The following is a 22,955-nucleotide window of genomic DNA, read 5'->3' as shown; positions in this document are numbered from 1 at the left end:
GGAACTGAGCAGGGGGTGGGCGAACAGCACCAGATAACCCTGAGGTCACATGAAAGGGGGACCACACATGTGCGACTCAACTGGGCACAGCTACCACAAATCTTCAATTACGAGCACAGGGATGCATGAACACCTGAAGTGGAGCACCCACAGCATCATCACTCAAAGAACTCACTAGTACCAAGCACAGCAGGACAATGACCTCCCATGTCATACAAGCAACACTCCTGTTAATAAGCTACAGAATTATATTAGCCCTTTTATTATTGCATCACATCATTGACTCATATTCAATTTGTGATCCACTATAAACCCCAGATTCTTTTCAGCAAAACTACTGCCTAGCCACTTATTCCCCATCTTGTAGTTGTGATTTTGATCTTTCCTTAAGTGTAGTACTTTGCACATGTCTTTATTGAATGTCATCTTGTTAATTTCAGACCAATTATCTACTTTATCAAGATGATTTTGAATTCTAACCCTGTCCTCCGAAGTGCCAACAGTTCCCAGCTTGGTGTCATCCACAAATTTTATGAGCATAGTCTCCATTCCATTATTCAAGTTACTAATGAAGATACTAAATAGTACCAGAGCCAGGACATACTCCTATGGGACCCCACCAGTATGTCCCCCTAGTACCCCAGCACCCTGACCCCCCTGCCACACCCCTCATCCCTCCTGCACCCCACACCCCAACTCCCTGCCCTGTGCCCCCTGCCGCACCCTGCACACCTCCTGCACTCCCTGCCCTGAGCCCCCTGAACACCTCCTGCACCTCAACTCCCTGCCACACCCCACACCCCTCCTGCACCCCACGGGGGCAGGGAGGGGGCTAGAATGGGGGCAGGGCAGGGACGGGGTCTCATGGAAGGGGTGGAGTGGGGCGGGGCCAGCGAGGGGGGGTGTCAGTAATGCATCCCGCGGGCCAATGCACTAGTCCTCATGTGGCCCTTTTGGTCATTTGAGTTTGAGACCCCTGATCTAGACGACATTTCCCTTGCTTGCTCATGAAAATATCATGTGAGACTGTGTCAAAAGCCTTACTAAAATGAAGACATATCCCATCTACTGCTTCCCCCATCCACTAACCCTGTTATAGGAGGAAATTAGGTTGATTTGGCATGATTTGCTCTTGACAAATTCATGTTACCTATTCCTTATAACCCTATTATACTCTAGGTGCTAACAAAATGTTTGCTTAAGAATTTGTACCAGTATCTTTCTGGGTATCAAAGTTAGGCTGACTGGTTGATAATTCTCAGGGTCCTCTATTTTCAGCTTTTTAAAGACAGGCACTATGTTTGCCCTCCTCCAGTCCTCTAGGACATCTACTGTCTTCCATAATTTCTCAAAGATATTGCTAATGGTTCTGAGATTGTTTCAGCTCGTTACTTAAGGTCCCTAAGATGCATTTCATCAGGCCCTGCTGACTAGAATACTTTTTACTTATCTAAATATTTCCTTCCCTCTTGTCATTAATTGTATTAATGTATCCAGTCCCAATTTACTTTTTTAGTCAAAAATGAAAAGAGGCATTGAATACCTCAGCCTTCTTGATATTGTCCATTATTAGCTCTCCTTCCCCACTAAGTAGAGGACCTGCACTTTCCTTTCTTTTTCTCTTATTCCTAATGTATTTATAGAGCCTCTTTTTATTGCTTTTTATGTCCCTTGCTACATGGGACTCATGATAAACAAGCTCTCTGATGAATGTATCAAGTTTTACATAGTAATCAGTACCAAGAGAACAGCTGTCAAGTCACAGGGCACCAACAGCCCACCTAAAATCTACGTCAATAATGAAGCTCTGGACAACGTGGATCACTTCTGCTATCTTGGCTCAACTTTAACTAGCTCATTTAGCCTTGATAGAGAATTTGATGCAAGAATTGGCAAAGCTCTTGTCACCTTTGGCAAACTTACGTCGTGTCTGGAACAAGCTGCTAACCAGGAATACAAAGGTGCCCGTTTATCAGGCCTGCATCCTCAGTACCTTCCTTTATGGCAGTAAAAGCTGGGTCACATACTCCTAGCAGGAGTGAAGCTTGAACAGTTTCTACCTTCACAGTCTCAGAAAAATCCTTGGAGGCACTTGAAACCAACGGATCACTAACAACGAGATCCTCGAGAGAACTGGCCTACAGTCTATGCTGGATGCTTGCAGGCTTTAAGAGACATGGAGCGTATGCCTCAAGATCGTCTGCCAAAGGCTGTGATCTCTGGCCAACTGAAGTACTACCTGCAATGCAGAGGAAGGCCAAAGCTCCAATACAGTGACAAGGTCAAGCAAGGTCTCAAGAGATTCGGCATTCCCACCTGACAACTGGGAAAACCCTGCCCACAACTGCTCGGTCTGGAGAAGCTGGGTCAAGGCTGGAGCAGTCATCATGGAGAGCCATCAGAGAGCCCAGGCTGAGTCACAGGCAAGCCAAGAAGCAGAGTGTGCTCCGACCTCCATCTTGCGAGTGGACCTGTCACCACTCTGGGGAGGTCTGCCATATACACATTGGGCTCTTCTCCCACACTACTGTCAAACGCCACTAACTGACTTTGTCGTGTTTCCTTTCATCTGTCAAGATGTTGGATAGCTATACACATAGAACTCACTTTGTGCCTTAGTCTTTCTGAATTTGTCCCTACATGCTTGTGATATTCCTTTGTACTCCTCCTTTACATACTTTTGTATATTTTTAATTCCATGATCACATACTACATGGCCCTGCCTCATTAGGTGCACCAGAAGACAGTGCTATCACTGACAGGATAGCTTATTCAATGTGTCTTCTTATACACATTCACTGTTTGGCCCCAGACTCCATTTACCACTGCCACACAAACTCTGCTTTGAATACAGTATTTATTTCCTTATAGGCTTTTCTATTATGCTTCCCACAGTAGCCTCTGAGTGCAGCACAAACATCAATCAATTTACCTTTACAACTCCCCTGTGAGGTAAAATAGTATTATACTCATTTTACAGAATGGGGACTTCCAAATTAAGGTCAGAATTGTCCACTAATTCTAGGGGCCCAAACTGACATGTTCACAGCCTAACATTTCTAAGTATTTAGGGATCCTGGGTTCTAGTTAAGGTTTTGGAAGGGGTGTGGCTATCAATTCTTATGCTTTGTCTACCCCAGCATGTTACCTATCCCCAAGCTACCACTGCCCCTATATCTTCAAATCTGTCCTTGTCCCCCTCAGCTCCTACAGTAAGTATCCCGTAGCATACCTCTGCCACCTCCACCCCTTTTCACTTGAACAAGTTAGCTTGTGTCCTCCTCCTTCATCCTGCTTGGGCAACAGCAAAAGGTGCACTGAGAGCTCTGAATTCTGGTAACTGATGCCACACTCAGTCCAGGAAAACTTGCAGAAAAGATCTGCTTGGTCCCTGTAGCCCTGCTATGGACCATACTCAGTCCAGTTGGCACACTGAAATAATGTGGAGATGCAACACACACTCAGTGCAGACACAATCTCTTGAGAAGTTTTCTGCCAGCCAGCCTCTAGCAAACTTCTACTGAGTATGTATAAATTGCAATTTTCACAGATTTAACATAGCCAAATTTTTGTGTGGACTCTCAGTGAAATGGTTGTAAGAACTGAACATGGGCAAAACAGAACCAAACGCTTTCTCAGAATTCATTCTTGGAAACAACTTTTGCTAAAACTTACAGCCATAAAAAAAAAAAAAAAAGTGTCAACCTCAGTGAGATCCACCATAGAAAATTTCATCCTGAATGGCTTATAGCTTTGCCAAACTTTTGCAACTAAAAACATGATATTATGTGACGGTGTTAGGAAATCTCCACTATACTTTATAAATGGCTAAAAAAGGCTTTGGAAAGTTTGAGCAAAGGAACTGAGGAGAGAGTATCATTTCTCTCCCAAAGTGAAAAAACCCATTCCAGAAGTCCAAACGCTTCCTCTCTCTGCTCAGAAGCCAAGACAATATTACTATAGCTTATTGTACCTTGCTACTTAAAACACATTCCATATCAGTACATGCATTATAGGTTAATAGTTAAATATTTGTAGTACTCACTTTATAGACCATTTCTGTTTCATCCGCAGAATTAGTGAAAATCAGAGTCTTTTGAGTTTTACTGGGAGTAAAATCCAGTATCTGGAGTAATACAGAGGTTCTCTCACAGTTCAAGCAAAGTTGCACCACCTAATAAAAGTGACAAAATAAAGTCAAGTAGAACAAAGCAGCCTCGTAACATACAAAAATTTTGCTATATATCTGTTCTCTCTCAGAGCATTTTGTGCATTTATATATTGCACTAATACTACCTGAATCAAAAAGCATAAATCAATACTAGTTATGAAGCTGCACCTATCTAATCCTAGAGTTGTTGTAAATAAGATGGTTTAGCTAGTAGCAATATTGCCATGATAAATACATATGTGGTAGACACACAGCCACAACTCACCCACATAATCGAAGGCAATATGCATGTGATAAATTGATTTATCATGCACCTTTGACCACCGTACCTGCCCTTCTATTAATTAACCTCCAAGATTAATGCCAATGAAACCTCTGTATCGTAACTATTTATGTAACTATACAGATAATGCATTATTTTACACACAATTAAGGCATATCTATACTATGTACAATAGTTGCTTGATATCCTCAAAGTGTTCCGATCTACAAACTGTAAGTAAGAACACCTCAGCTCATTCCAATTGTCGCAACTGTGCACAGGCTATACAAACATCACTTCTATTCATATAGAGAAGGTACACTTAGAATGCATTATGGTTTTGAAGATATTACTGATTCAAGTGACATTTCCTATATTTAAAATCAATGGAATTAATAATACCTCTAAACCTAGAAAGCACTTGAAGTATGCCAACTCCTTCCCTGAAATGAAACCAAATCTGGGACAGAACTGCACCTTGCATAACCCCACATAACAATATGCAGTGACAGTCAGCAGAGGCTCTGGAGCTACCAGCAGACATTCAGTATAAAAGAGGGAGCTACTAGCGGACATTCTCTTCTTCATTCTCTTCTCAACTTTAAAATTCACGTTCGCCTTGATCCAAAAAATCCCAAGTTTGCTGACTTTCAGGGAACCCTTCAATGCCCATCTTTTCATCCAGGTTTTTGGGGAACAGGTTATGGATAACTGCTGGTATTTGTAAATATTAGGGCTGTCAAGCAATTAAAAAATTAATCACAATTAGTCGCACTGTTAAATAACAATAGAATACCATTTATTTTAAATATTTTTGAATGTATACTACATTTTCAAATATATTAATTTCAATTACAACACAGAATACAAAGTGTACAAATACTCACTTTATATTTATTTTATTACAAGTATTTGCACTGTAAAAAAACAAAAGAAAAAGTACTTTTCAATTCACTTAATACAAGTACTGTAGTACAATCTCTAGCATGGAAGTTGGACTTATTAATGTAGAATTATGTACAAAATAACCTGCATTCAAAAATAAAACAAGGTAAAATTTTAGAGTCTTCAAGTCCACTCAGTCCTACTTCTTGTTCAGCTAATTGCACAGACAAACAAATCTGATTACATTTGCAAGAGGTAATGCTCTCTGCTTCTTGTTTACAATATCACCTAAGAGTGAGAACAGGTGTTCTCATGACATTGTTATAGCCAGCATCACAAGATATTTACGTGCCAGATGCGCTAAAGATTCATGTGTCCCTTCATGCTTCAAACACCCTTCCAGAGGACACGTGTCCATGCTGACGATGGGTTCTGCTCGATAACAATCCAAAGCAGTACAGACTGACATGTTAATTTTCAAAATCTGAGTCAGATGCCACCAGAAGGCGGTTGATTTTCTTTTTTGATGGTTCGAGTTATGTAGTTTCCGCATTAGGGAGTTTCAGAGGAACAGCCGTGTTAGTCTGTATTCGCAAAAAGAAAAGGAGTACTTGTGGCACCTTAGAGACTAACCAATTTATTTGAGCATGAGCTTTCGTGAGCTACAGCTCACTTGCTCTTTTAAGACTTCTGAAAGCATGCTCCACACCTCATCCCTCTCAGATTTTGGAAGGCACTTCAGATTCTTAAACCTTGGGTCGAGTGCTGTAGCTATTTTTAGAAATCTCACATTGGTATCTTCTTTGCGTTTGTCAAATCTGCATTGAAAGTGTTATTAAAATGAAAAACGTGTGCTGAGTCATAATCCAAGACTGCTACAACATGAAATATATGGCAAAATGCAGGTAAAACAGAGCAGGGTACATACAATTCTCCCCCAAGGAGTAAAGACACAAATTTAATTAATGCATTTTTTTTTTTTAACAAGCGTCATCAGCATGGAAGCATGTCCTCTGGAATGGTGGCGAAAGCATGAACGGGCATACGAATATTTAGCATATCTGGCACATAAATACCTTGCAATGCCGGCTACAAAAGTGCAACGTAAATAACTGATCTCACTTTCTGGTGACACTATAGACAAGAAGAGGGCAGCATTATCTCCTGTAAATGTAAACAAACTTGTTTGTCTTAGTGATTGGCTGAACAAGAAGTAGGACTGAGTGGACCTGCAGGCTCTGAAGTTTACATTGTTTTGTTTTTGAGTGCAGTTACATAACAAACAAAAAAATCTACATTTGCACGTTGCACTTTCAAGACAAAAAGATTGCACTACAGTACTTGTATGAGGTGAATTGAAAAATACTGTTTCTTTTATTGTTTTTATAGTGCAAATATTTGTAATAAAAATATACACTGATTTCAATAACAGAATATATATGAAAATGTAGAAAAAACATCCAAAATATTTAATAAATTTCAATTGGTATTCTCTTGTTTAACTGTGCAGTTAAAACTGAGATTAATCATGATTATTTTTTTTAATTGTGATTTTTTTTTGAGTTAATCGCATGAATTAACTGCAATTAAATTGACAACCCTAGTAAATATCTTGAGATACTGTTTGATTTAATGTCACTCTTGGTTATTTGCATTGGGGGAAGCTGATATTATGATATTGTATTTTTAAAATTATGTTAAGGGTGTCTAGCGCTCTGGATAGACATTTCCTCCCCCATGTATCATATCTAAATAAATAAAACAGAACAAACAAAAGTTAGAAAATAGGGAGTGAATACTACATACAACTGAAAGTGCAGGGGGAATTTCGTCTAGAAGAATAAAGTTACCCTAACTGAAACTTTTAAGTCATAAATAATAATGAAAGACCTTATCTGTAGCACGTAGCCCCAAAAAAGCACAGCTGTAGAAATTTTAATCAATCCATCTACAGACTTTGTACTATTAAAATCTCAAATTAAACACCAAACATACACATTTTTGCATATAGTCTTCTGTTACCATTTCTAAAATAAACTTCCCTTGTTATCTTTTCTACATCCTACTATGGTAAAACTATAGAATGTTTTCCTATTTTTGAGCAAACGAAAATAGATACATGTGCATACATAACCTGTCAATGTAATGCAAACTGTCACTAAATATAAGGTAAAGAATCCCACTATACAACTTTAACCTGGAAGAACAGCATAATCTCTGGATTTTTACCTGTTGCACATTTCCATATATGGAAGCTTCTTCCATAGCTGTTATCACAATGTAAGGATCATTCATGAACTCTCTTGTTAAATGTTCTATATGTTTATTCCAATGATTTCCAACAGCAACAATTTGATGTGGTGCTGATTCCCGCTCTTCAACAGTAATTGTTTTCTTGTAATACTCTAATATAGTAAATATCTGTAAAACAGGAGTACGAATTTCTTTTTGGCAAGTTTTCTTTTGTTCTATTCTGTGATCAGAAAAAGTCAGGGAAGGCAGCATTGATCAAGCAAGAAAGCAAAAGAATTGTTATTCATATATAAGCACCAGCCAATCCACTTCTTCCCTGTTAGATACTTCCAAAGCAAGAAGGGCTATTTTTTATAGTACAAATACTGTGTAAAGCAGCATCTTGAAACAGAGGGGAAAGTGAATATTTAGTATGTCAGAAGAGAGTACAAAGACAAAATATTACCAATGAATAATTCTGCCTAGTAGTAAGTCCCTCTTCTCTCAGCCTATAAACAGGAATAGGGCTTGTCTACACAGTGCTTTTGTCCACACCAGAGGGAAGTAAATTCTAGTGCGCAACTAGCATGTCATGCATTAACTGTCCCATGTGGACCCTACTGGCATACACTAAAAGTTTCCAAGTGTGTGTTGAGACTACAATAGCACTCATCAGGAGGGACTTTTAGTGTACACCAGCAGGGTCCACATGGGACAGTTAGTGCGCAACACGCTAGTGAGCACTAAAATTTGCTCTCCTCTGGTGCAGACTAATGCACTGTGTACACAAGCCCATAATCAATACAGATAACAGATGTAGCAAACAGTAAGCTAAGTGGAAGTCTTACTTTAGTGAGCCACTTGGAGAATCTTGTTAGAAAAAGGCATCCTTTGATATTACAGGACAAACTATTACTACCACACAAAAGTCTGTGTGGAGAGATGAATCAACTCTTTTCAAGTTTCTAGTACACATGTACTAGTCCATGAAGTCCATAAAGCTAAGACATCTTTATAATTCAGAGACGTGAAATTATTCCAAATTCATTTGATGAAACTGATTAGTCTTCAAATTGGTGTCCCTTTAAAATTTAAGCAATACTTCTCCCAAGGACTCAAAAGAATGGTTTATCCAAACCTAAGACAAATCCTACTAAAGAAGCAACTGTCAATAAAAGGTCTGCTTCAAAAAGGACAAAAAGGATATCTTCAAAAATGGGAAAGAACCAGTGTGGCTCTGCTACAGCCTATCCTTGAGACACCTTCTAAAACCCTGTTAATAAAAAAGCTATTGCTTATTGAAGAAAAAGCTTCACGTTACTCTCCAGGACCACCAAACAGTGTTTAGCAATGGTGATATGTACCTACACCACGGTAGGAATCTGGGTCTGTGGTGGTCTCCAGAAGTTAAAGAGCTGTCCAGGGCAGCATCTCATAGGGTCCTCCTTCGACAAAAAACAAAAAAAGACCGTAAGAGGGTCCATTCAGAGAAAGCTACTGAGAAAAGGATGATCTTGACAGAAGGAGCTACTGGGGTCTGGGGAAAGTGGAGGCCAAGACAGAGTGGCAAGTGACACTCCAGAAGGGTCTGAAAACCCCAAAGACATGGCTCAGCAAACACAGAAGTTCTAGTAGAGAGATAGTTAATAGTGGACAAGAACAAGTAATTAGCAAGGTGGAGGGAGCCACCCGGAGGCTAGACAAGAGAATGCATATGCAACATCACAGTGGTGAAGTAAGGTGAGCTTGGGGCATGCTGCTACCACAGGAAAACCCACACAGGAGACAAAACAGGCCAGCGCTGAACCAACCTGAATTTGAGACAGGGAAAAACAGGTCCATATAATTCAGTGCTTTTTTAGGGAGCAGGGACAACTTGGGACCCTTCACTTTCACTTGACTAACTTTGACATTTAAACTGGTGCAGACACATTCCAATACATTTCACTATATGAAACACTTATAATGCTACGGTGTAAAAAATAGATGAAATACCCCAAGTGTTACCACTCCCAATTTCCATCAGGACCATGATTCCTTGAGTGGAAAAAGATGCTTCTGAGTAGCAAAGGCTTGTCAACATTTTATCAGAAAAGTCTGTCCTCCACTCTGGCAGTACAGAACAATAATGTACCCCTAGTGACACCTCAGAATCAAGAAAATACAAGGGTGTCAGACCTTTTTCCCACCACATATTGTGGAAATATCTTTTTTGAAATGAGGTATCAAATACGGCACACAATATTCTGGGGCCATTCCTGGCATTATCACTTTTCTTATGATATTCTCCATCCACTTCCCTATGGATCCTAACATTTTCTTTGCTTTTTTCATCTACATTCAATTCACTGAGCTGTTCACAATGATGCCCAGGTCAGACCACTGCCAGCAGTGGCAGTTTGAATAGAAAATGAGGGAAAGGTTCATGTCCAACAGACAGTACTTCAGAAGGCCAGAAATTTAAGGGCTAGAAAGCACTAACATGTCACACATTAAGATCCCAACCAAAAGTGGGAATTATGAGATGATATTTTTAAAGGATATAAACTTATGAAGTCTAGAAATATATAGAACAATTTTAATAGTAGGCAAAGGCAATCCCAATTGTCTTTGATACATGGACCCACTAAGGATACCTTGCTTGTACATCTGTAATTAGGTACCAAAGAAGTCTATGTGCTGAAAACTCAAGAATTGGCTAAGCCACGCTAAAAGCTATTTTCTTTCTTGAAACTCTCTGCCATCTTTCTATCACAGAGACCTTTTAAAGATATACTGCCTTCCACTTCCATTGAAAACTTCTGACTAAAGAAGCCTCAGTCACAGCAGGACCTAAGCAGAGAAATGACCTCCTCACCTCATAGCACTTTCTGGTATACTAGCCTTAAAGAGAGATTAGCATCTGGATACTATGAGAACTCCACAATTCCTTCAATACAAACATAGGAAGACAGGCTCACACCCTGCAAGAGTCTCTTTCTGGGGATCCTGCTTTGTTGAGCAAGAACAATGACCAATATTGCCAGTTCCAAAGAAAAACTGTAAGGTTACGTCTGCTCATAGGAAGTTTAAAAGGCTCCTTTGCCTGGAAAACACTTCCCCTCCTATAAAGAGCTGGGGAAAAAAACAAACAACCATGCATATTGACAGGGTATAAGGGCCTGCTTCTAGGAAATAATTAAGATAGAAGACTCTTGAGTTTTGCACCGTTAAGTTCATGATAGCTAGCCTTTGTCTACCCTCTCATCTAGCCGCCAGAAGAGAGAACTCATACTTTCGTGGAGAATACTGGAGTGGGAGAAAGTTGAGAGGTATAAGACGCAACAATTAAGTCCCCTGAAACTGGAATTCTAAAAGGGAGTAGAAGCCAGGGACTCGTCTACATGTCTTTCAAAAGACAAATTCACAAATTTATCTGTAAAAAAGCTTAGGTTTCCTAACAGAAATTTTTGGAGCTCCTGAATTTAGTGTGTGGTAATGTCTGGTTGAACTCATTTCTGCCTTGCATGCCATGAAGACTGCGGGGCATACCATGAAGACTGAGGGGCCTGCCAGTCATAATCCAAAGAAGAGACCTCAATGGAACAATTACTGGAGAGGGGTCCTTTTAGCAGGGTCTAAAAAAAGTAGTCTACTTAAGAAGAGGACATCATGCTAGTCTCATAAATTAGGTTATTTCCTTTTCTACTCTTCAGAGACAGTAGCCACCACATTGAAAAAGCAGCTGATCTTTGGGGGAGTGGAGGGTCTCCCATAACGCTTCTGAGAGTAGTGAGGAACAGCCAGAATAAGATGGAGGTGAAAGGGAAGGGAGAGAGGTGTGGGGAGAAAGCCACATCAGTGTTTGCTTTATCTGAAAAAGAAACCCATTGTTCAAAATCGGTGGAGATTTAGCAGCAAAAGTAGGTTTTATTTCTTTCTTTTAAACCACGTAATATGTCTTCACATCCGGGGTGGTTGTTTTTTAAATTCATGCCACACTTGGGCATTACATCATGGGATGTAATTTTTATTTTTATACAAATTTCATATTTATACCCTGTCCCCCACCCCCTTTAAAGGCTTTAAAGTCATATATTACTGAAGTAATGTATTATCTGAATGTATACCATACTCACTTGTTTGCTAGCTTCAGAGAACAAGTTATCAACTTCATCAAAAACAAGATGACAAAGTCTAAGAAATAATAAGCTATGGTGTTCAAGCAGTCTCAAAAGGCTGTGTGGTGTAGTTACAATCACTTCACCTATATTTTAGAAGAAAAGAGTTAACATTCATCTTTGATTTGTAATGTTTTCTATTTTCAAAAATACTATATCATCAATTAAAACATTACAGTAATCATAAAATTGGGCCATTTTGTTTGCGATTAATAGCAATTATTAATCTTTTCAAACCATTTTTATACAGTCCATGGTCTCAATCTTTGGCTCCTAGTCTGGCAGGACAAAACGGCTGAAAAATTGTCCTAAAGGGACAGCAAAGGATCCTGCCCCCTGCTGAATGGTAATTCTTGAGTGATTAAAGCCACAATAGGTGGCCCTATGCCACCCAATCCCTCTCCTCACCTCAGGTGCACGTCAGGAATGGAGTGATGGGAGGGACGTGGTGGGAACGCAACAACCAAAGTAACTAAGAGCAGTATGCCAAGAAAAAAAGAATTATTTATGTATACCTGAGCTGTTAGTGTTCTTTGAGATGTGGATGCAGACATGTATTCCACTTAGGTGTGCCCAGTGAATCAAAGCCAGAGAACTTCACTTAGCAGTACCCATCAAAGCAACGCTCATGCTCTCTGGCTGAGTAGCCCCTCCCATGACTATACACAGGGGGTGGTGCCCCGACTCTCTTCACTACCTTCACATCGGAACCCAAAGCTGGAAATGCTGATGCAGAAAGGAGAAAGGGTGGGTCGTGAAATACACATCTGCAGCCACATCTCAAAAAACAGTAACAGTACCAGTAAATAACTGTTTTTTCCTCTAAGAGGTTGCAGATGTGTATTATACTCAGGTGAATCACAAGCAGTAGTGATAGAAAGTGGGGCTCAGAGTCTATTTGAACAAGGACTGCAGAACTGACTTCCCCAGATTTGCATCACATAACGTTTGGCAAACATATACATGGAAGATTATGTAGCAGTCCTTCAAATGTCCAAAACTGAAATATTGCTGAAGAAAGTTATCGATGTTGCTTGAGCCCTGTGGAATGGGCCCATAAAGTCTGTGGGGGAGTGGTTTGAGCCACTTCATAAGCCATGGTAACGCAGACAGTAATCCATCTGGAAATCATCTGTCAGACACCAGCTGACCTTTCATCCGATCCTCAAAAGCCTAAGGTAAGAAAACTAAATAATGCAGTTCTTCCCAGACAGAACACCAAGGACCCTCTCACACCCAACATATGAAGCTGCTGTTCATCTGCATTCAAGGTGTGGCTTAGGAAAGAATACAGGGAATAACTTGGTTAAGGTAAACTGCAAAACTACTTTGGACAAAAAACTTCAGATGTGGCCTCAAGGTCACTTTGCCTCTGAAGAACTGAGTACACGGCAGCCCTGCCAGAAGTGCTTACATTTTGCTAACTATCCTTTCAGAAGTTATAGCAATAAGAAAGGCGGTTTACTGGAAAAGCAGAGACAATGAGCAAGTTGGTATTGGCTCAAATAGAGGACCGTTGAGGTCAGTCAGCATAGTACTGAGGTCCCACAATTGGACCCCTTTCTTCATAGGTGGAAACAGGTATACAGTCTACCTGAGAAATCTCACTATCATGAGAGTTTGAGAATACTGGCCTCCCTTGGAACGCTGAGATCGCAGTCACTAAGAGCCAAACCCAAGGACTTCAAATTTAACAAATAATCCACAATGTCCTGAACATGAGCTAACATCAGTTGAAATCCTTTAGCTATTGACTAGATGGAAAATGCTTCCACTTGGTCAAACAGATAGTCCTAGTAAATTATTTTTCTGGTTGCCTTTTGTTGCAAATGGGTTGACCAACAGGGTGCCTCATTCCCTGACCATGCTGCTCTTCAGAGACCTCTCATGGTCCTACTCAGATCATCCACCAACTAGTTCTGAGACTCCGGTAAGTGAGAAGCTGTGCACATCTTTTTTGAGGCAAAAAGTGCAAAGCTTCATTAATTCTCGACAAAGCTGGCTGGAGAAGGCTCCTCCTTGTTTGTTCACATTATACATTGCAGTGATATTGTTGATAAGAACGTGTACTGCTGCTCCCCGATCTGATCCCAACAGGCTCAGCAGGAACTGAAAATAGCTCGAAACGCCAGTACGTTAATGTGAGAAGAAGCCTCTTGTTCCAACCACAAACCCTGAATCTTTTATGTCCCTAGATATGCTCCCCAACCTATTGTGACGGCATCAGTGACTACATGCCTGGTTGGCAGAAGATAGGCAAAGGGAACACCCTGACATCATTGCTATTTTCTGCCCACCATTGTAGAGAATCCAGTTATCTCGGGAGGTATACTCAGACAAGCTTGTCCAATGATTGCCAATTGAGTGATAGACCACCTCAACTATCATGCAGAGGACAAAGAGGTAATCTTGCATGCTGAACCATGTAAGTGCACGTGGCCATAACTTGAGGTACACACGGACCATGGTCGAAGCATGGGATTTGAGGTCCAGACAAAGATGAGCTATCTAGAATCACCTGTGTGGGACAAAGGCCCTCTAATATGTAGTCTAATGTACCCAATGTACTCAATTTTTTGAGCTGGAATCAACTTTGACTTTGCTTTGTTCAAAATCAACTCTAGCTGTCTGAAGAGGTGCAGTGTGATACGCACCTGATGAACTACTTGTTCAGATCTGTCCTTCACCAACCAATTGTCCAGGAAGATATGAATCTCTTTCCCCTGGAGACACTGTACCACTGTCATGTATTTGTTAAAGAAGCATAGCACCAATGACAAGACAAAGAGGAGAACCGTATACCGTGGCTTAAGAGGATAGCCACCTAGAAGGTGGTGTCCTGGAAACTGAGGGCACCAAACCAGTCACTGTGATTCAAGGCCCAAAGATTCAAGGCCCAAGGTTACAATGCATCTGATGAATTTGTTGAGACCACAAAGAGCAAGAATAGGCCTCACCCCTCTCACGGATGTGGGGATCAGGAAGTACTGGGAGTCCCTTTCCCTGATGCTTCAGGGAGACCTCCTCTACAGCCCCCAATGAACACAGAGTCTGGACCTGCTGAAGGAGCAGTGACTCATGAGAGGAGTCCCAGAAAAGGGCCAGGATGGATGGATAGGTAGGAATTGAATGGCACAGTGCTTAGGACCAACTATCTGAGGTTATTCAGTCCCAATCACGGTGGATGTGGGGACAACCTGACCCCATAGGGAAGGGAGAGTCAATGTGGCTGCTTGCCAGATGAAGGACAAGCTGGCTGGTTAAAGCCCACACCAAAAGGCCTTCTCTTATCAACTTCTGTTTTCTCTTGGAGAAGTCGTGTTGCCTTTAGGATAAGAAGGCTGTTTAAAATACTGCTGTGAGCATGGACGGAAGTGTTGTTTCAAATGATGTCTTTTTACTGATGGGGTATAAACCTCTAAGAATGTGACGTGGCCCTGGAATACTTAAAAGAATGTAAGTCTCATCTGTCTTTTCCGAAACAAAGACCGCCTGCTAAATGTTAAGTCTTCTATTGTCTGTTGCACATGCAGAGCAATGCTTGAGTTCTAAAGCCAAGAAGTCCTCCTCATTGTCATAGTTGAGCCCATAACCCTAGATGAGGTGTCCGCCACAGAGAACACTGACTGCAGTGGTATTTTCCCCACAAAACAGCCCTCAGCCAGGAAAGACTTGAACTTCTCCCTGGCATCTTAAGGTAATTTATCTCTAAATTGAGACAGTGAATTCCAATTTACAAAGTCATATTCGACAAAAATGCCTGCTGATTAGCAATGAGCGTCTGCACAGATGACAGAGTACACCTTGCTGCCCATTAAGTCAAACTTTTTAATCTCTTTTTCTTTAGGCATAGACATATCTGCCTGATAAATCTGCTCCCTAGTCACAGTCACCACAAGGAAATTGGGAGCTGCGTGAGAGTAGAAACGCTCAAAATCTTTCATGGGGATGTAGTAACATTTGTCAGTATGTTTCGGTGTAGGTGGCACAGACACTGGCATGTGCCACAGGGACTTTGCTAGTTCCAAGAGTCTCATTTTCCAGGAAGGCTAACTTTCCCACGGCTGAAGGCTGCAGAATGTTCAGCAATTTATGGGTGCACTCTTGAATAAGATCAGCTTGGATACACAAAACTGCCAACATATCCTTAGAAGGTCCTGATAAACATTAGTCTTCCAGAATCAGGAAGGATGAGTCCGGGACTATGGAGTCATCTGGCAAGGAGGATGACAGAGGTGGTGGAACAAGAACCTCATCCTGAAGCAAAAGTTGTTCCTCTTACAGCGTTGGAAATTCAGCAAGGGCAAATATCAGCTTGAACCCACTGTCTTGAACTACTCAAGATAGTTAAGTCCAAAGCAGACTGTGAAGAGTTACAAAGGGATCTCACAAAACTGGGTGACTGGGCAACAAAATGGCACATGAAATTCAATGTTGATAAATACAAAATAATGCACATTGGAAAACATAATCCCAACTATACATATAAAATGATGGAGTCTAAATTAGATGTTACCATTCAAGAAAGATCTTGGGAGTAACTTTAGATAGTTCTCTGAAAACATCCACTAAATGTGCAGCAGAGTCAAAAAAACGAACAGAATATTGGGGATCATTAAGAAAAAGATAGCTAAGAAGACAGAAAATATCATATTGCCTCTATATAAATCCATGATACGCCCACATCTTAAATACTGCGTGCAGATGTGGTTGCCCCATCTCAAAAAAGATATATTGGAATTGGAAAAGGTTCAGAAAAGGGCAACACAAATGATTAGGGATATGGAATGGCTTCCGTATGAGGAGAGATTAATAAGACTGGGACTTTTCAGCTTGGAAAAGAGACGACTATGGGGGGATATGATAGAGGTCTATAAAATCATAACTAGCGTGGAGAAAGTAAATAAGGAAGTGTTATTTACTCCTTCTCATAACACAAGAACTAGGGGTCACTAAGTGAAATTAATAGGCAGCAGGTTTAAAACAAACACAAGGAAGTATTCCTTCACACAACACACTGTCAACCTATGGAACTCTTTGCCGGAGGATGTGAAGGCCAAGACTATATCAGGGTTCAAAAAAAAAAACTAGATAAATTCATGGAGGATAGGTCCATCAATGGCTATTACCAAGGATGGGTAGGGATGGTATCCCTAGCTTCTCTTTGCCAGAAGCTGGGAATGGTCAATAGGGGATGGATCACTTGATGATTTACTGTTCTGTTCATTCCCTCTGAAACACCTGGCATTGCCCACTGTTGGAAGACAGGATACTGAGCTAGATGGATCTTTGGTCTGACCCGATATGACCATTCTTATGGAGGCAGAAGGTGAAGGACCAGACGATTTAGTGACCTCAGTCTAGAACAGCAGTTCTCAACCAGGGAACCACGGCTCCCTGGGGGTCCCGGAGCCCTTTAAGGGGACCGAGGGTCCCCACAGCCAAAACCCAAAGCCCAAGCCCCAGCGCCCCACAGGGGGCTGAAGCCCCAAACACTGGCGTCCCCGGTGGGGCTGAAGCCAGGAGCCACAGAGCTGAAACGCAGATCCCTGGCACCACTCACAGGACTAAAGCCAAGAGTGGCGGGGCAGAATCTCGGAGCCCCGAGCATTGGTGCTCCCCGTGGTGCAGAAGCCCTGAGCCCACGGGCAGAGTTGGGGTATGGAGGGCATTTTCCCCTAAAACTGCAGATCAAGAGCAGGGCATTCCCAGGGCAGCTCCATCCTCCCCCACTCAATCTCTTTCTCTCCCTGCCCCCTGGCCAAGTCAGAGACGGGAAGCTGGAGTCGGCCAGTGCGAGGCTGCTGCTGATCTGGCTGGTCCCAGGGAGCAGGCAGCCACAGTGTTCCCTCATCTTCTGCTGCTGCTGGTGCCTGGGGTTGCTCCTCAGCTCCCAGCCCTCTTTGCTCCCACAGAGGCAGCCAATAAGAGCTGCCCAGGTGGGTGGACCCGGCTTTGTGGCTGGCAGAGCCCACTGGGAACCGGGACCACAGGGGACCCATCCCAGCACACAGCCCCTAGGTCCCCTAGGTAGCCCCGAGCTACCCCCCCTACACTCACACAGCACCTAGACACCCCTCTCTGCACCCTGAGCTACCCTCCGCCATCTGCACACAGCCTCTAGCTACCCCCTCCCTGCACCCTAAACGGTTTTCAAACTTTTTGAGCTGAGTCCCCTCTTTGAATTATAATTTTTGTTTGCCCAGCCCACCCCGACAGGCTGGGTAACCTGCTGAGGTGAGTCAGGGGGTGGAGGTGGCGTTCCCTCCCTGGACCCCGCCATGTGAAGCTAGCTCGAGCCCCACTGGTCCCTGCCCCCCGCAAAAACCGAAGTCAAACAACACCTATGTCCAAGGTACATGCCACAATGCCCCCCCCCCCCCCGAGCCTCCCTGGGCCCTGGAGTTTTTATAGCATGTGGGGGAGGGGCTCAGAAAGAAAGATTGAGAACCCCTGGTCTAGAATACAACTGAGATCTTGAAAAACGTGCAGTGGTCCATGGATGCCAAGGCAGCCAATGTGGAAATGAGTGCTGTACCAGAGGCCAATAAGCACCAGGCCAATCTCTCTTATCTTCTGATCAATCTCTGTACCATTGACAGTCCTTCATAGGAGGTCTAGAGGATTTGCAAGACCAAATCCTGGAAGGAGACAAAGAAGCAACAGCTGATCCCAAGCTGGAGTATAAAGAGCATCCCAAATAGCCTACCGTTAACAGAGGGACCAAATCTGCTGGGGCTACCAAATGCCGCACCTCTGTTTGAGATCCAGTGATGCATCAAAGCAATACTGTAGCCAGCGCAGTCACTGACTAGCAACCCAAAGCTGTAGCAACAGCTGGTAGCCGAAAACGACTGATGCTGGAGTCACAACAGGTACCAAGGAGAAGGTTGGTACTGGATCAGGAATCAGTCCTGCAGATGTTGAGATCCTGGTTAGTGAAGTTGTGGGCACTGAAGATGGTATTAGTACTGAAGAGGGATGTCTCAGTGCCAACGATGGGACTAGGTTCACCTCTCTAGCAAGTCTCCCTGAGGCAACCACCCAGGGTACGTCAGGAGTACCATTCCAGAAGAGGATTCCTGAATCAGTGAAGTGTCTGAGATGGAAAGACAAAGTAAGTCAGCTGCTGCCTGGTACGCCAACAGGTTTGAGTCTCTTTGAGCCCTAGAATGGGTACAACTAGTGTTATGAGTTTTCGTTCTTGAGCGATCAGAGCAAGGGGACCACTCTCTTCTTTTCCAAGGAGAAGAATCTGAATCTGGCAGACTATTTGAGGCACACACCAGCTATGGAGACTGATGGGCCTGGCAATCCACAGAAGGTCCTGACGGCAAAACTGGCCTCACAGTAAAATAATGAGGTGTTATTTTAAATGCAAGCTCTGTGTGATCTGTATGGAGCAACAAATGGAGCACTTTTCTTTATATGCCCCTCTCCTACACACAACCACCACCATGCTGGCTCTTTGGAATAGCCACCCCACACAAAGGACAGTGCTTAAACCCTGGAGAGGGCTTAGCAAAAAAACCCTACAATAAACAGGATAATTCCTAAAGTAAATACTAGCCACTAACTACAAGGGTAGTGCTAACTATTTACAGACAATTTCATTGTTGTCTCTCAGAAACTGTGAGGTAAATATCAACTGCAAGGGGGTTGGGTAGGAGCCACCCTAATATATTCCTGGGAGGGGCTACGAGGGCCAGAGCCCCACCCCTATGGGTACTGCTAAGCAAAGGTCTCTAGCTTGAATGAGCTGGGTGCACACTCAGCAGAGCGGAATACACATCTGCAACCACTTGAAGAGGAACTATTTCTGTCCCCAGCAGCCTTGGGATAGGAGGGACGTAAGAAGACGGCTTAGGGTCATATGCCCCTCCCTTTCACTAAGCAGAGATGTGGATTCAGCCAACATGTAAAACCAAACATAACTTCTACAAATCATCACCACACTATGTAGACTAAACAGTAGTCTCTTCTTAGGAAAGTCATTCACAATTTGGAAAATTGTGAATGAAGTGAATAGTTGTAGCTACATAGCTGTACTTCTATATCTGGTTCTAGTCAATCTAGTTTTTTTTAAAATTAAAATTTATGGGGGGAAAATCATAGTTGTATTACACTAGAGTCTAGAGATTTGCAAAGAATTAGTAAGGAAACACAAAATTCAAATCTATTATAATGATCACTCAACAAAACTGATAATTATGCAGACATTTATGATATAAAGAATACTCAGACTGAACACACAAACCTACCACCAGTTGAGAAACAAGATTTATGTTTGTCTCAATCTAGCCCTGAATTCACTCATTAGGGACTTCAGATAGCATGCATGATACAAGAGAGCAGAAAGCCAAAACAGGCCATTTTAAAAAAAAACGTTTAAAAGTTTGTTTCCTGTTTGTTATTCGCCATTCTAGCAAAAAAAGCCACCAGCATTTTTTTAAATTTAGCGAACAACCCTCAACAAAAAGCCAAAAAAAGGTAACTAAATCTGAATGCAAACAACAATGAATAAAGGGATAGATAGTAAAGTGGGTTAATAGACTCGCCTTCTACAGCTAGAAATATTGGTTCAAAGTGACAGTGGTCATGAGTATGAGTTTAGGGATACACATCTGCAACTAGCGCCTTCACACATTCTTCCAAGCTGTCCCTAATGCACGAACTGCTCTATTCATATCCATCTGCACACCTATTGCCCTTTCCAGACTTCAAATCTTTACAACATACTTCCATTGTAATACCCAATGCAAATTGTCTAACATTAGTAGTTAGAGCAGGTAGCCTATTCACGATTCATTAACAGCTCTTGCCCATTTTATGTTTAAAAAAAAATTGAAGCCCCAGCATGAAGCCTGGTAAATAACAATCTCATTTTTTTCATCAGTAGACATCTTTGTGCCTCACATAAACAACAACAAAATTGCTAATCTCTAAGATTGAGAGGTGTAGAACTAATGTCCCAATTCAGCAAGATACTTAAACCACCTGCCTAGCACTCCGAAGCACATGAAGTAGTGTCATACACTTTAATGACGTCTTAAAAAACAGAGGCATTATAGGTAAGGACTTAGATGCACTGGCAGAGCAGCATGAGGATTTTTCACTGCACCAGCATTAAGCTCTACCAAGTGCCACTAGTCCAGCACTTTCATGGAATTCCAAAGCCACACATGCTTTGTAAAATTTTATTGTCGTTACTGCCCTTTAAAATCACAGACTTACATAACATGAAGTGTAAAAACACTTCGCAAATTTAAGATAACCCCTATCATTTTACAGCATAAATAAGCGGTAAAATATTCTTACATCCTCTTTGAAGTTTCATATTTTTGGCTTCTTCTTTATTCAGTCCTAATAATATCAACACTGGATGAAGTGGCCTGGAGCATCTGCCATATTTTTCCAATAATTCAAAAACAAGCTGTGCTTTCCTCCACCCAGGACATACGATTAATGCTATTGGCTGTAAACACACACAACAAAAGACATCAGTTCACACAATTTCCGAGTTTAGGACTAGAAAAGTTTAGAACGCTAGAGGATAGAAGATCAGTAGTAAGTCTTGTAAGGCAGGAATAAAATTTGCAATATGAGTGATTTTACTAAAATTGTAAATTAAGCTGTTCAGTACAGTAGGTTCTCTCAAATTGTTACGTGCAAATAGTGTAGGTCCCAGACGGATGGAGGATTAGAGGAAAGGCTAACTAGAGCAGAACAGGAAGCACAATTCCACAGAATAAGCAACAAGCAATAGATATGCATGATCAAGTCATGGCTACTTGACTACTGTACTATACACATTATAGCTCAGGTTTTCAAATGAGCCAAAATGCATCCTTCATTTCTACAAACACAAACTTCTGTGCAAACAAACACTTAAGAAATGCTATCCCCTGCACATGTAGATAATATTTAGATATTTTAAAAAAAACCTTATGCCCCACATGCATGCAGGTGATAGTGCTTGAATTGTGTGTGCATGTTTCCATGTACCCAACTTTTTGGAAGTTTGGCCCTAAATGACCAATCACCATGCAAAATCAGGAACTCAGTTTTTAGTGATTAGTGAATGTGGGACAGATCTTCCAACTGGTTGACTTGCTAAGCTATTCTACTAACACCTAGCCTTGGTCGGCCAAAGATGTGTCCAGAGCCCAAGAATAGTGGGCTCCGGGCAAGGGCTTTGCTCCACATACAGGTCCATACTGACGTGGCAATAATGCGGGTAATTCAGATCCTGGCTTCTGTGCTTCAAAGAGCCAAATAACGCACATACTTTTTGAAAGGCTTAATTCAGGACATACAAAACTCAACAACTCCAGAGAACTTCTACTGTAGCACTGTAAGCTTCAGATCCAGAGGTTCTGCCACCCATCTAATCATATCTTGAACAGTCAAAGTCCTCATGTGAAAAGGTAGAAGACAACCCCACATTAGCACCAGGCAAGGAGAAAGAGGAGATCCCAGGTGGTCCTCACTCCCCTTTATTCCCTGTGATATTTTTACATAGATTTCCTATCTGATGAAAAGAGTGATGGAGGACGAACCCCCTCTTGTGAGGGTCCACAACCACACAGTTCATTCAAAAAGTCACTCCCTCTGAAGTCTTCATAGAAAACCTCCATACAGAAGAGCTACCCACAGATGGTTTGTTTCTATCTCTTCCCCATCTGCATTTTACATATAAGCTATTTAATTCCTAAACAGTGAGTACCAGTCCAAGTGAGGCTCCATAACAGTGTCTCCACTTCTGCCACCATTACAAAGTTTGGCCCTTCATATTAATGAAGTGGCATAACAGAAATAAATCTTTTCTTCTGCACAGTCACAATACATCTCAGAGAATCAACATTACCTATCTAAATACTGCAATGCAGAACTTTTCAGTAATCATAAAAACCTTTCTTGAAGGATCCCACAGTGCTCTATACAAAATATCCAAAAGTACAGACAGACAGCATTTATAATCTATAATCTGAAATTCAGATACCTTTAGAGTGAAATCTAGGAGCATTTAACAGCATACAGCAACAGTTACACAACAGGTAAGCACAGGGAAAGAAAGAAGTTACTTACTTTGTGCAGTAACTGGAAATCTTTGAGAGGTATTCCCTATGGATGCGTCACTTTAGGTGCACATAACCAAAGGTGCATGGAGCGCATGCAAACCTGATATGGAGCATCCACAGGGACACTACTTCAAAGAAGAATATCTGATCCAATGAAACTGCAG

At 41.8% G+C, this 22,955-nt stretch overlaps 1 protein-coding gene across 3 annotated transcripts in view; it reads right to left on the bottom strand.

The window, feature by feature from the left end:
* Window positions 1-22,955, bottom strand: part of TDRD12 (tudor domain containing 12) — a 120,578-nt gene that overhangs the window by 62,922 nt on the left and 34,701 nt on the right. For all 3 annotated transcript variants that reach the window (XM_075118409.1, XM_048816635.2, XM_075118410.1), the window contains exons 15-18: window positions 21,029-21,185; window positions 11,669-11,796; window positions 7,548-7,739; window positions 4,046-4,174 (exon numbers count right to left, since the gene is read on the bottom strand). In XM_075118409.1, the coding sequence (XP_074974510.1) occupies window positions 4,046-4,174; window positions 7,548-7,739; window positions 11,669-11,796; window positions 21,029-21,185 (606 nt within the window). The remainder of the gene's footprint in view (window positions 1-4,045; window positions 4,175-7,547; window positions 7,740-11,668; window positions 11,797-21,028; window positions 21,186-22,955) is intronic.

The sequence above is a fragment of the Caretta caretta genome, chromosome 12 (genome assembly GCF_965140235.1).
Source record: "Caretta caretta isolate rCarCar2 chromosome 12, rCarCar1.hap1, whole genome shotgun sequence".
Lineage (NCBI taxonomy): Eukaryota > Metazoa > Chordata > Testudines > Cheloniidae > Caretta > Caretta caretta.
The sequence above is the reverse complement of the archived record's forward strand: the minus strand, read 5'-3'. Positions and strand labels throughout refer to the sequence as shown.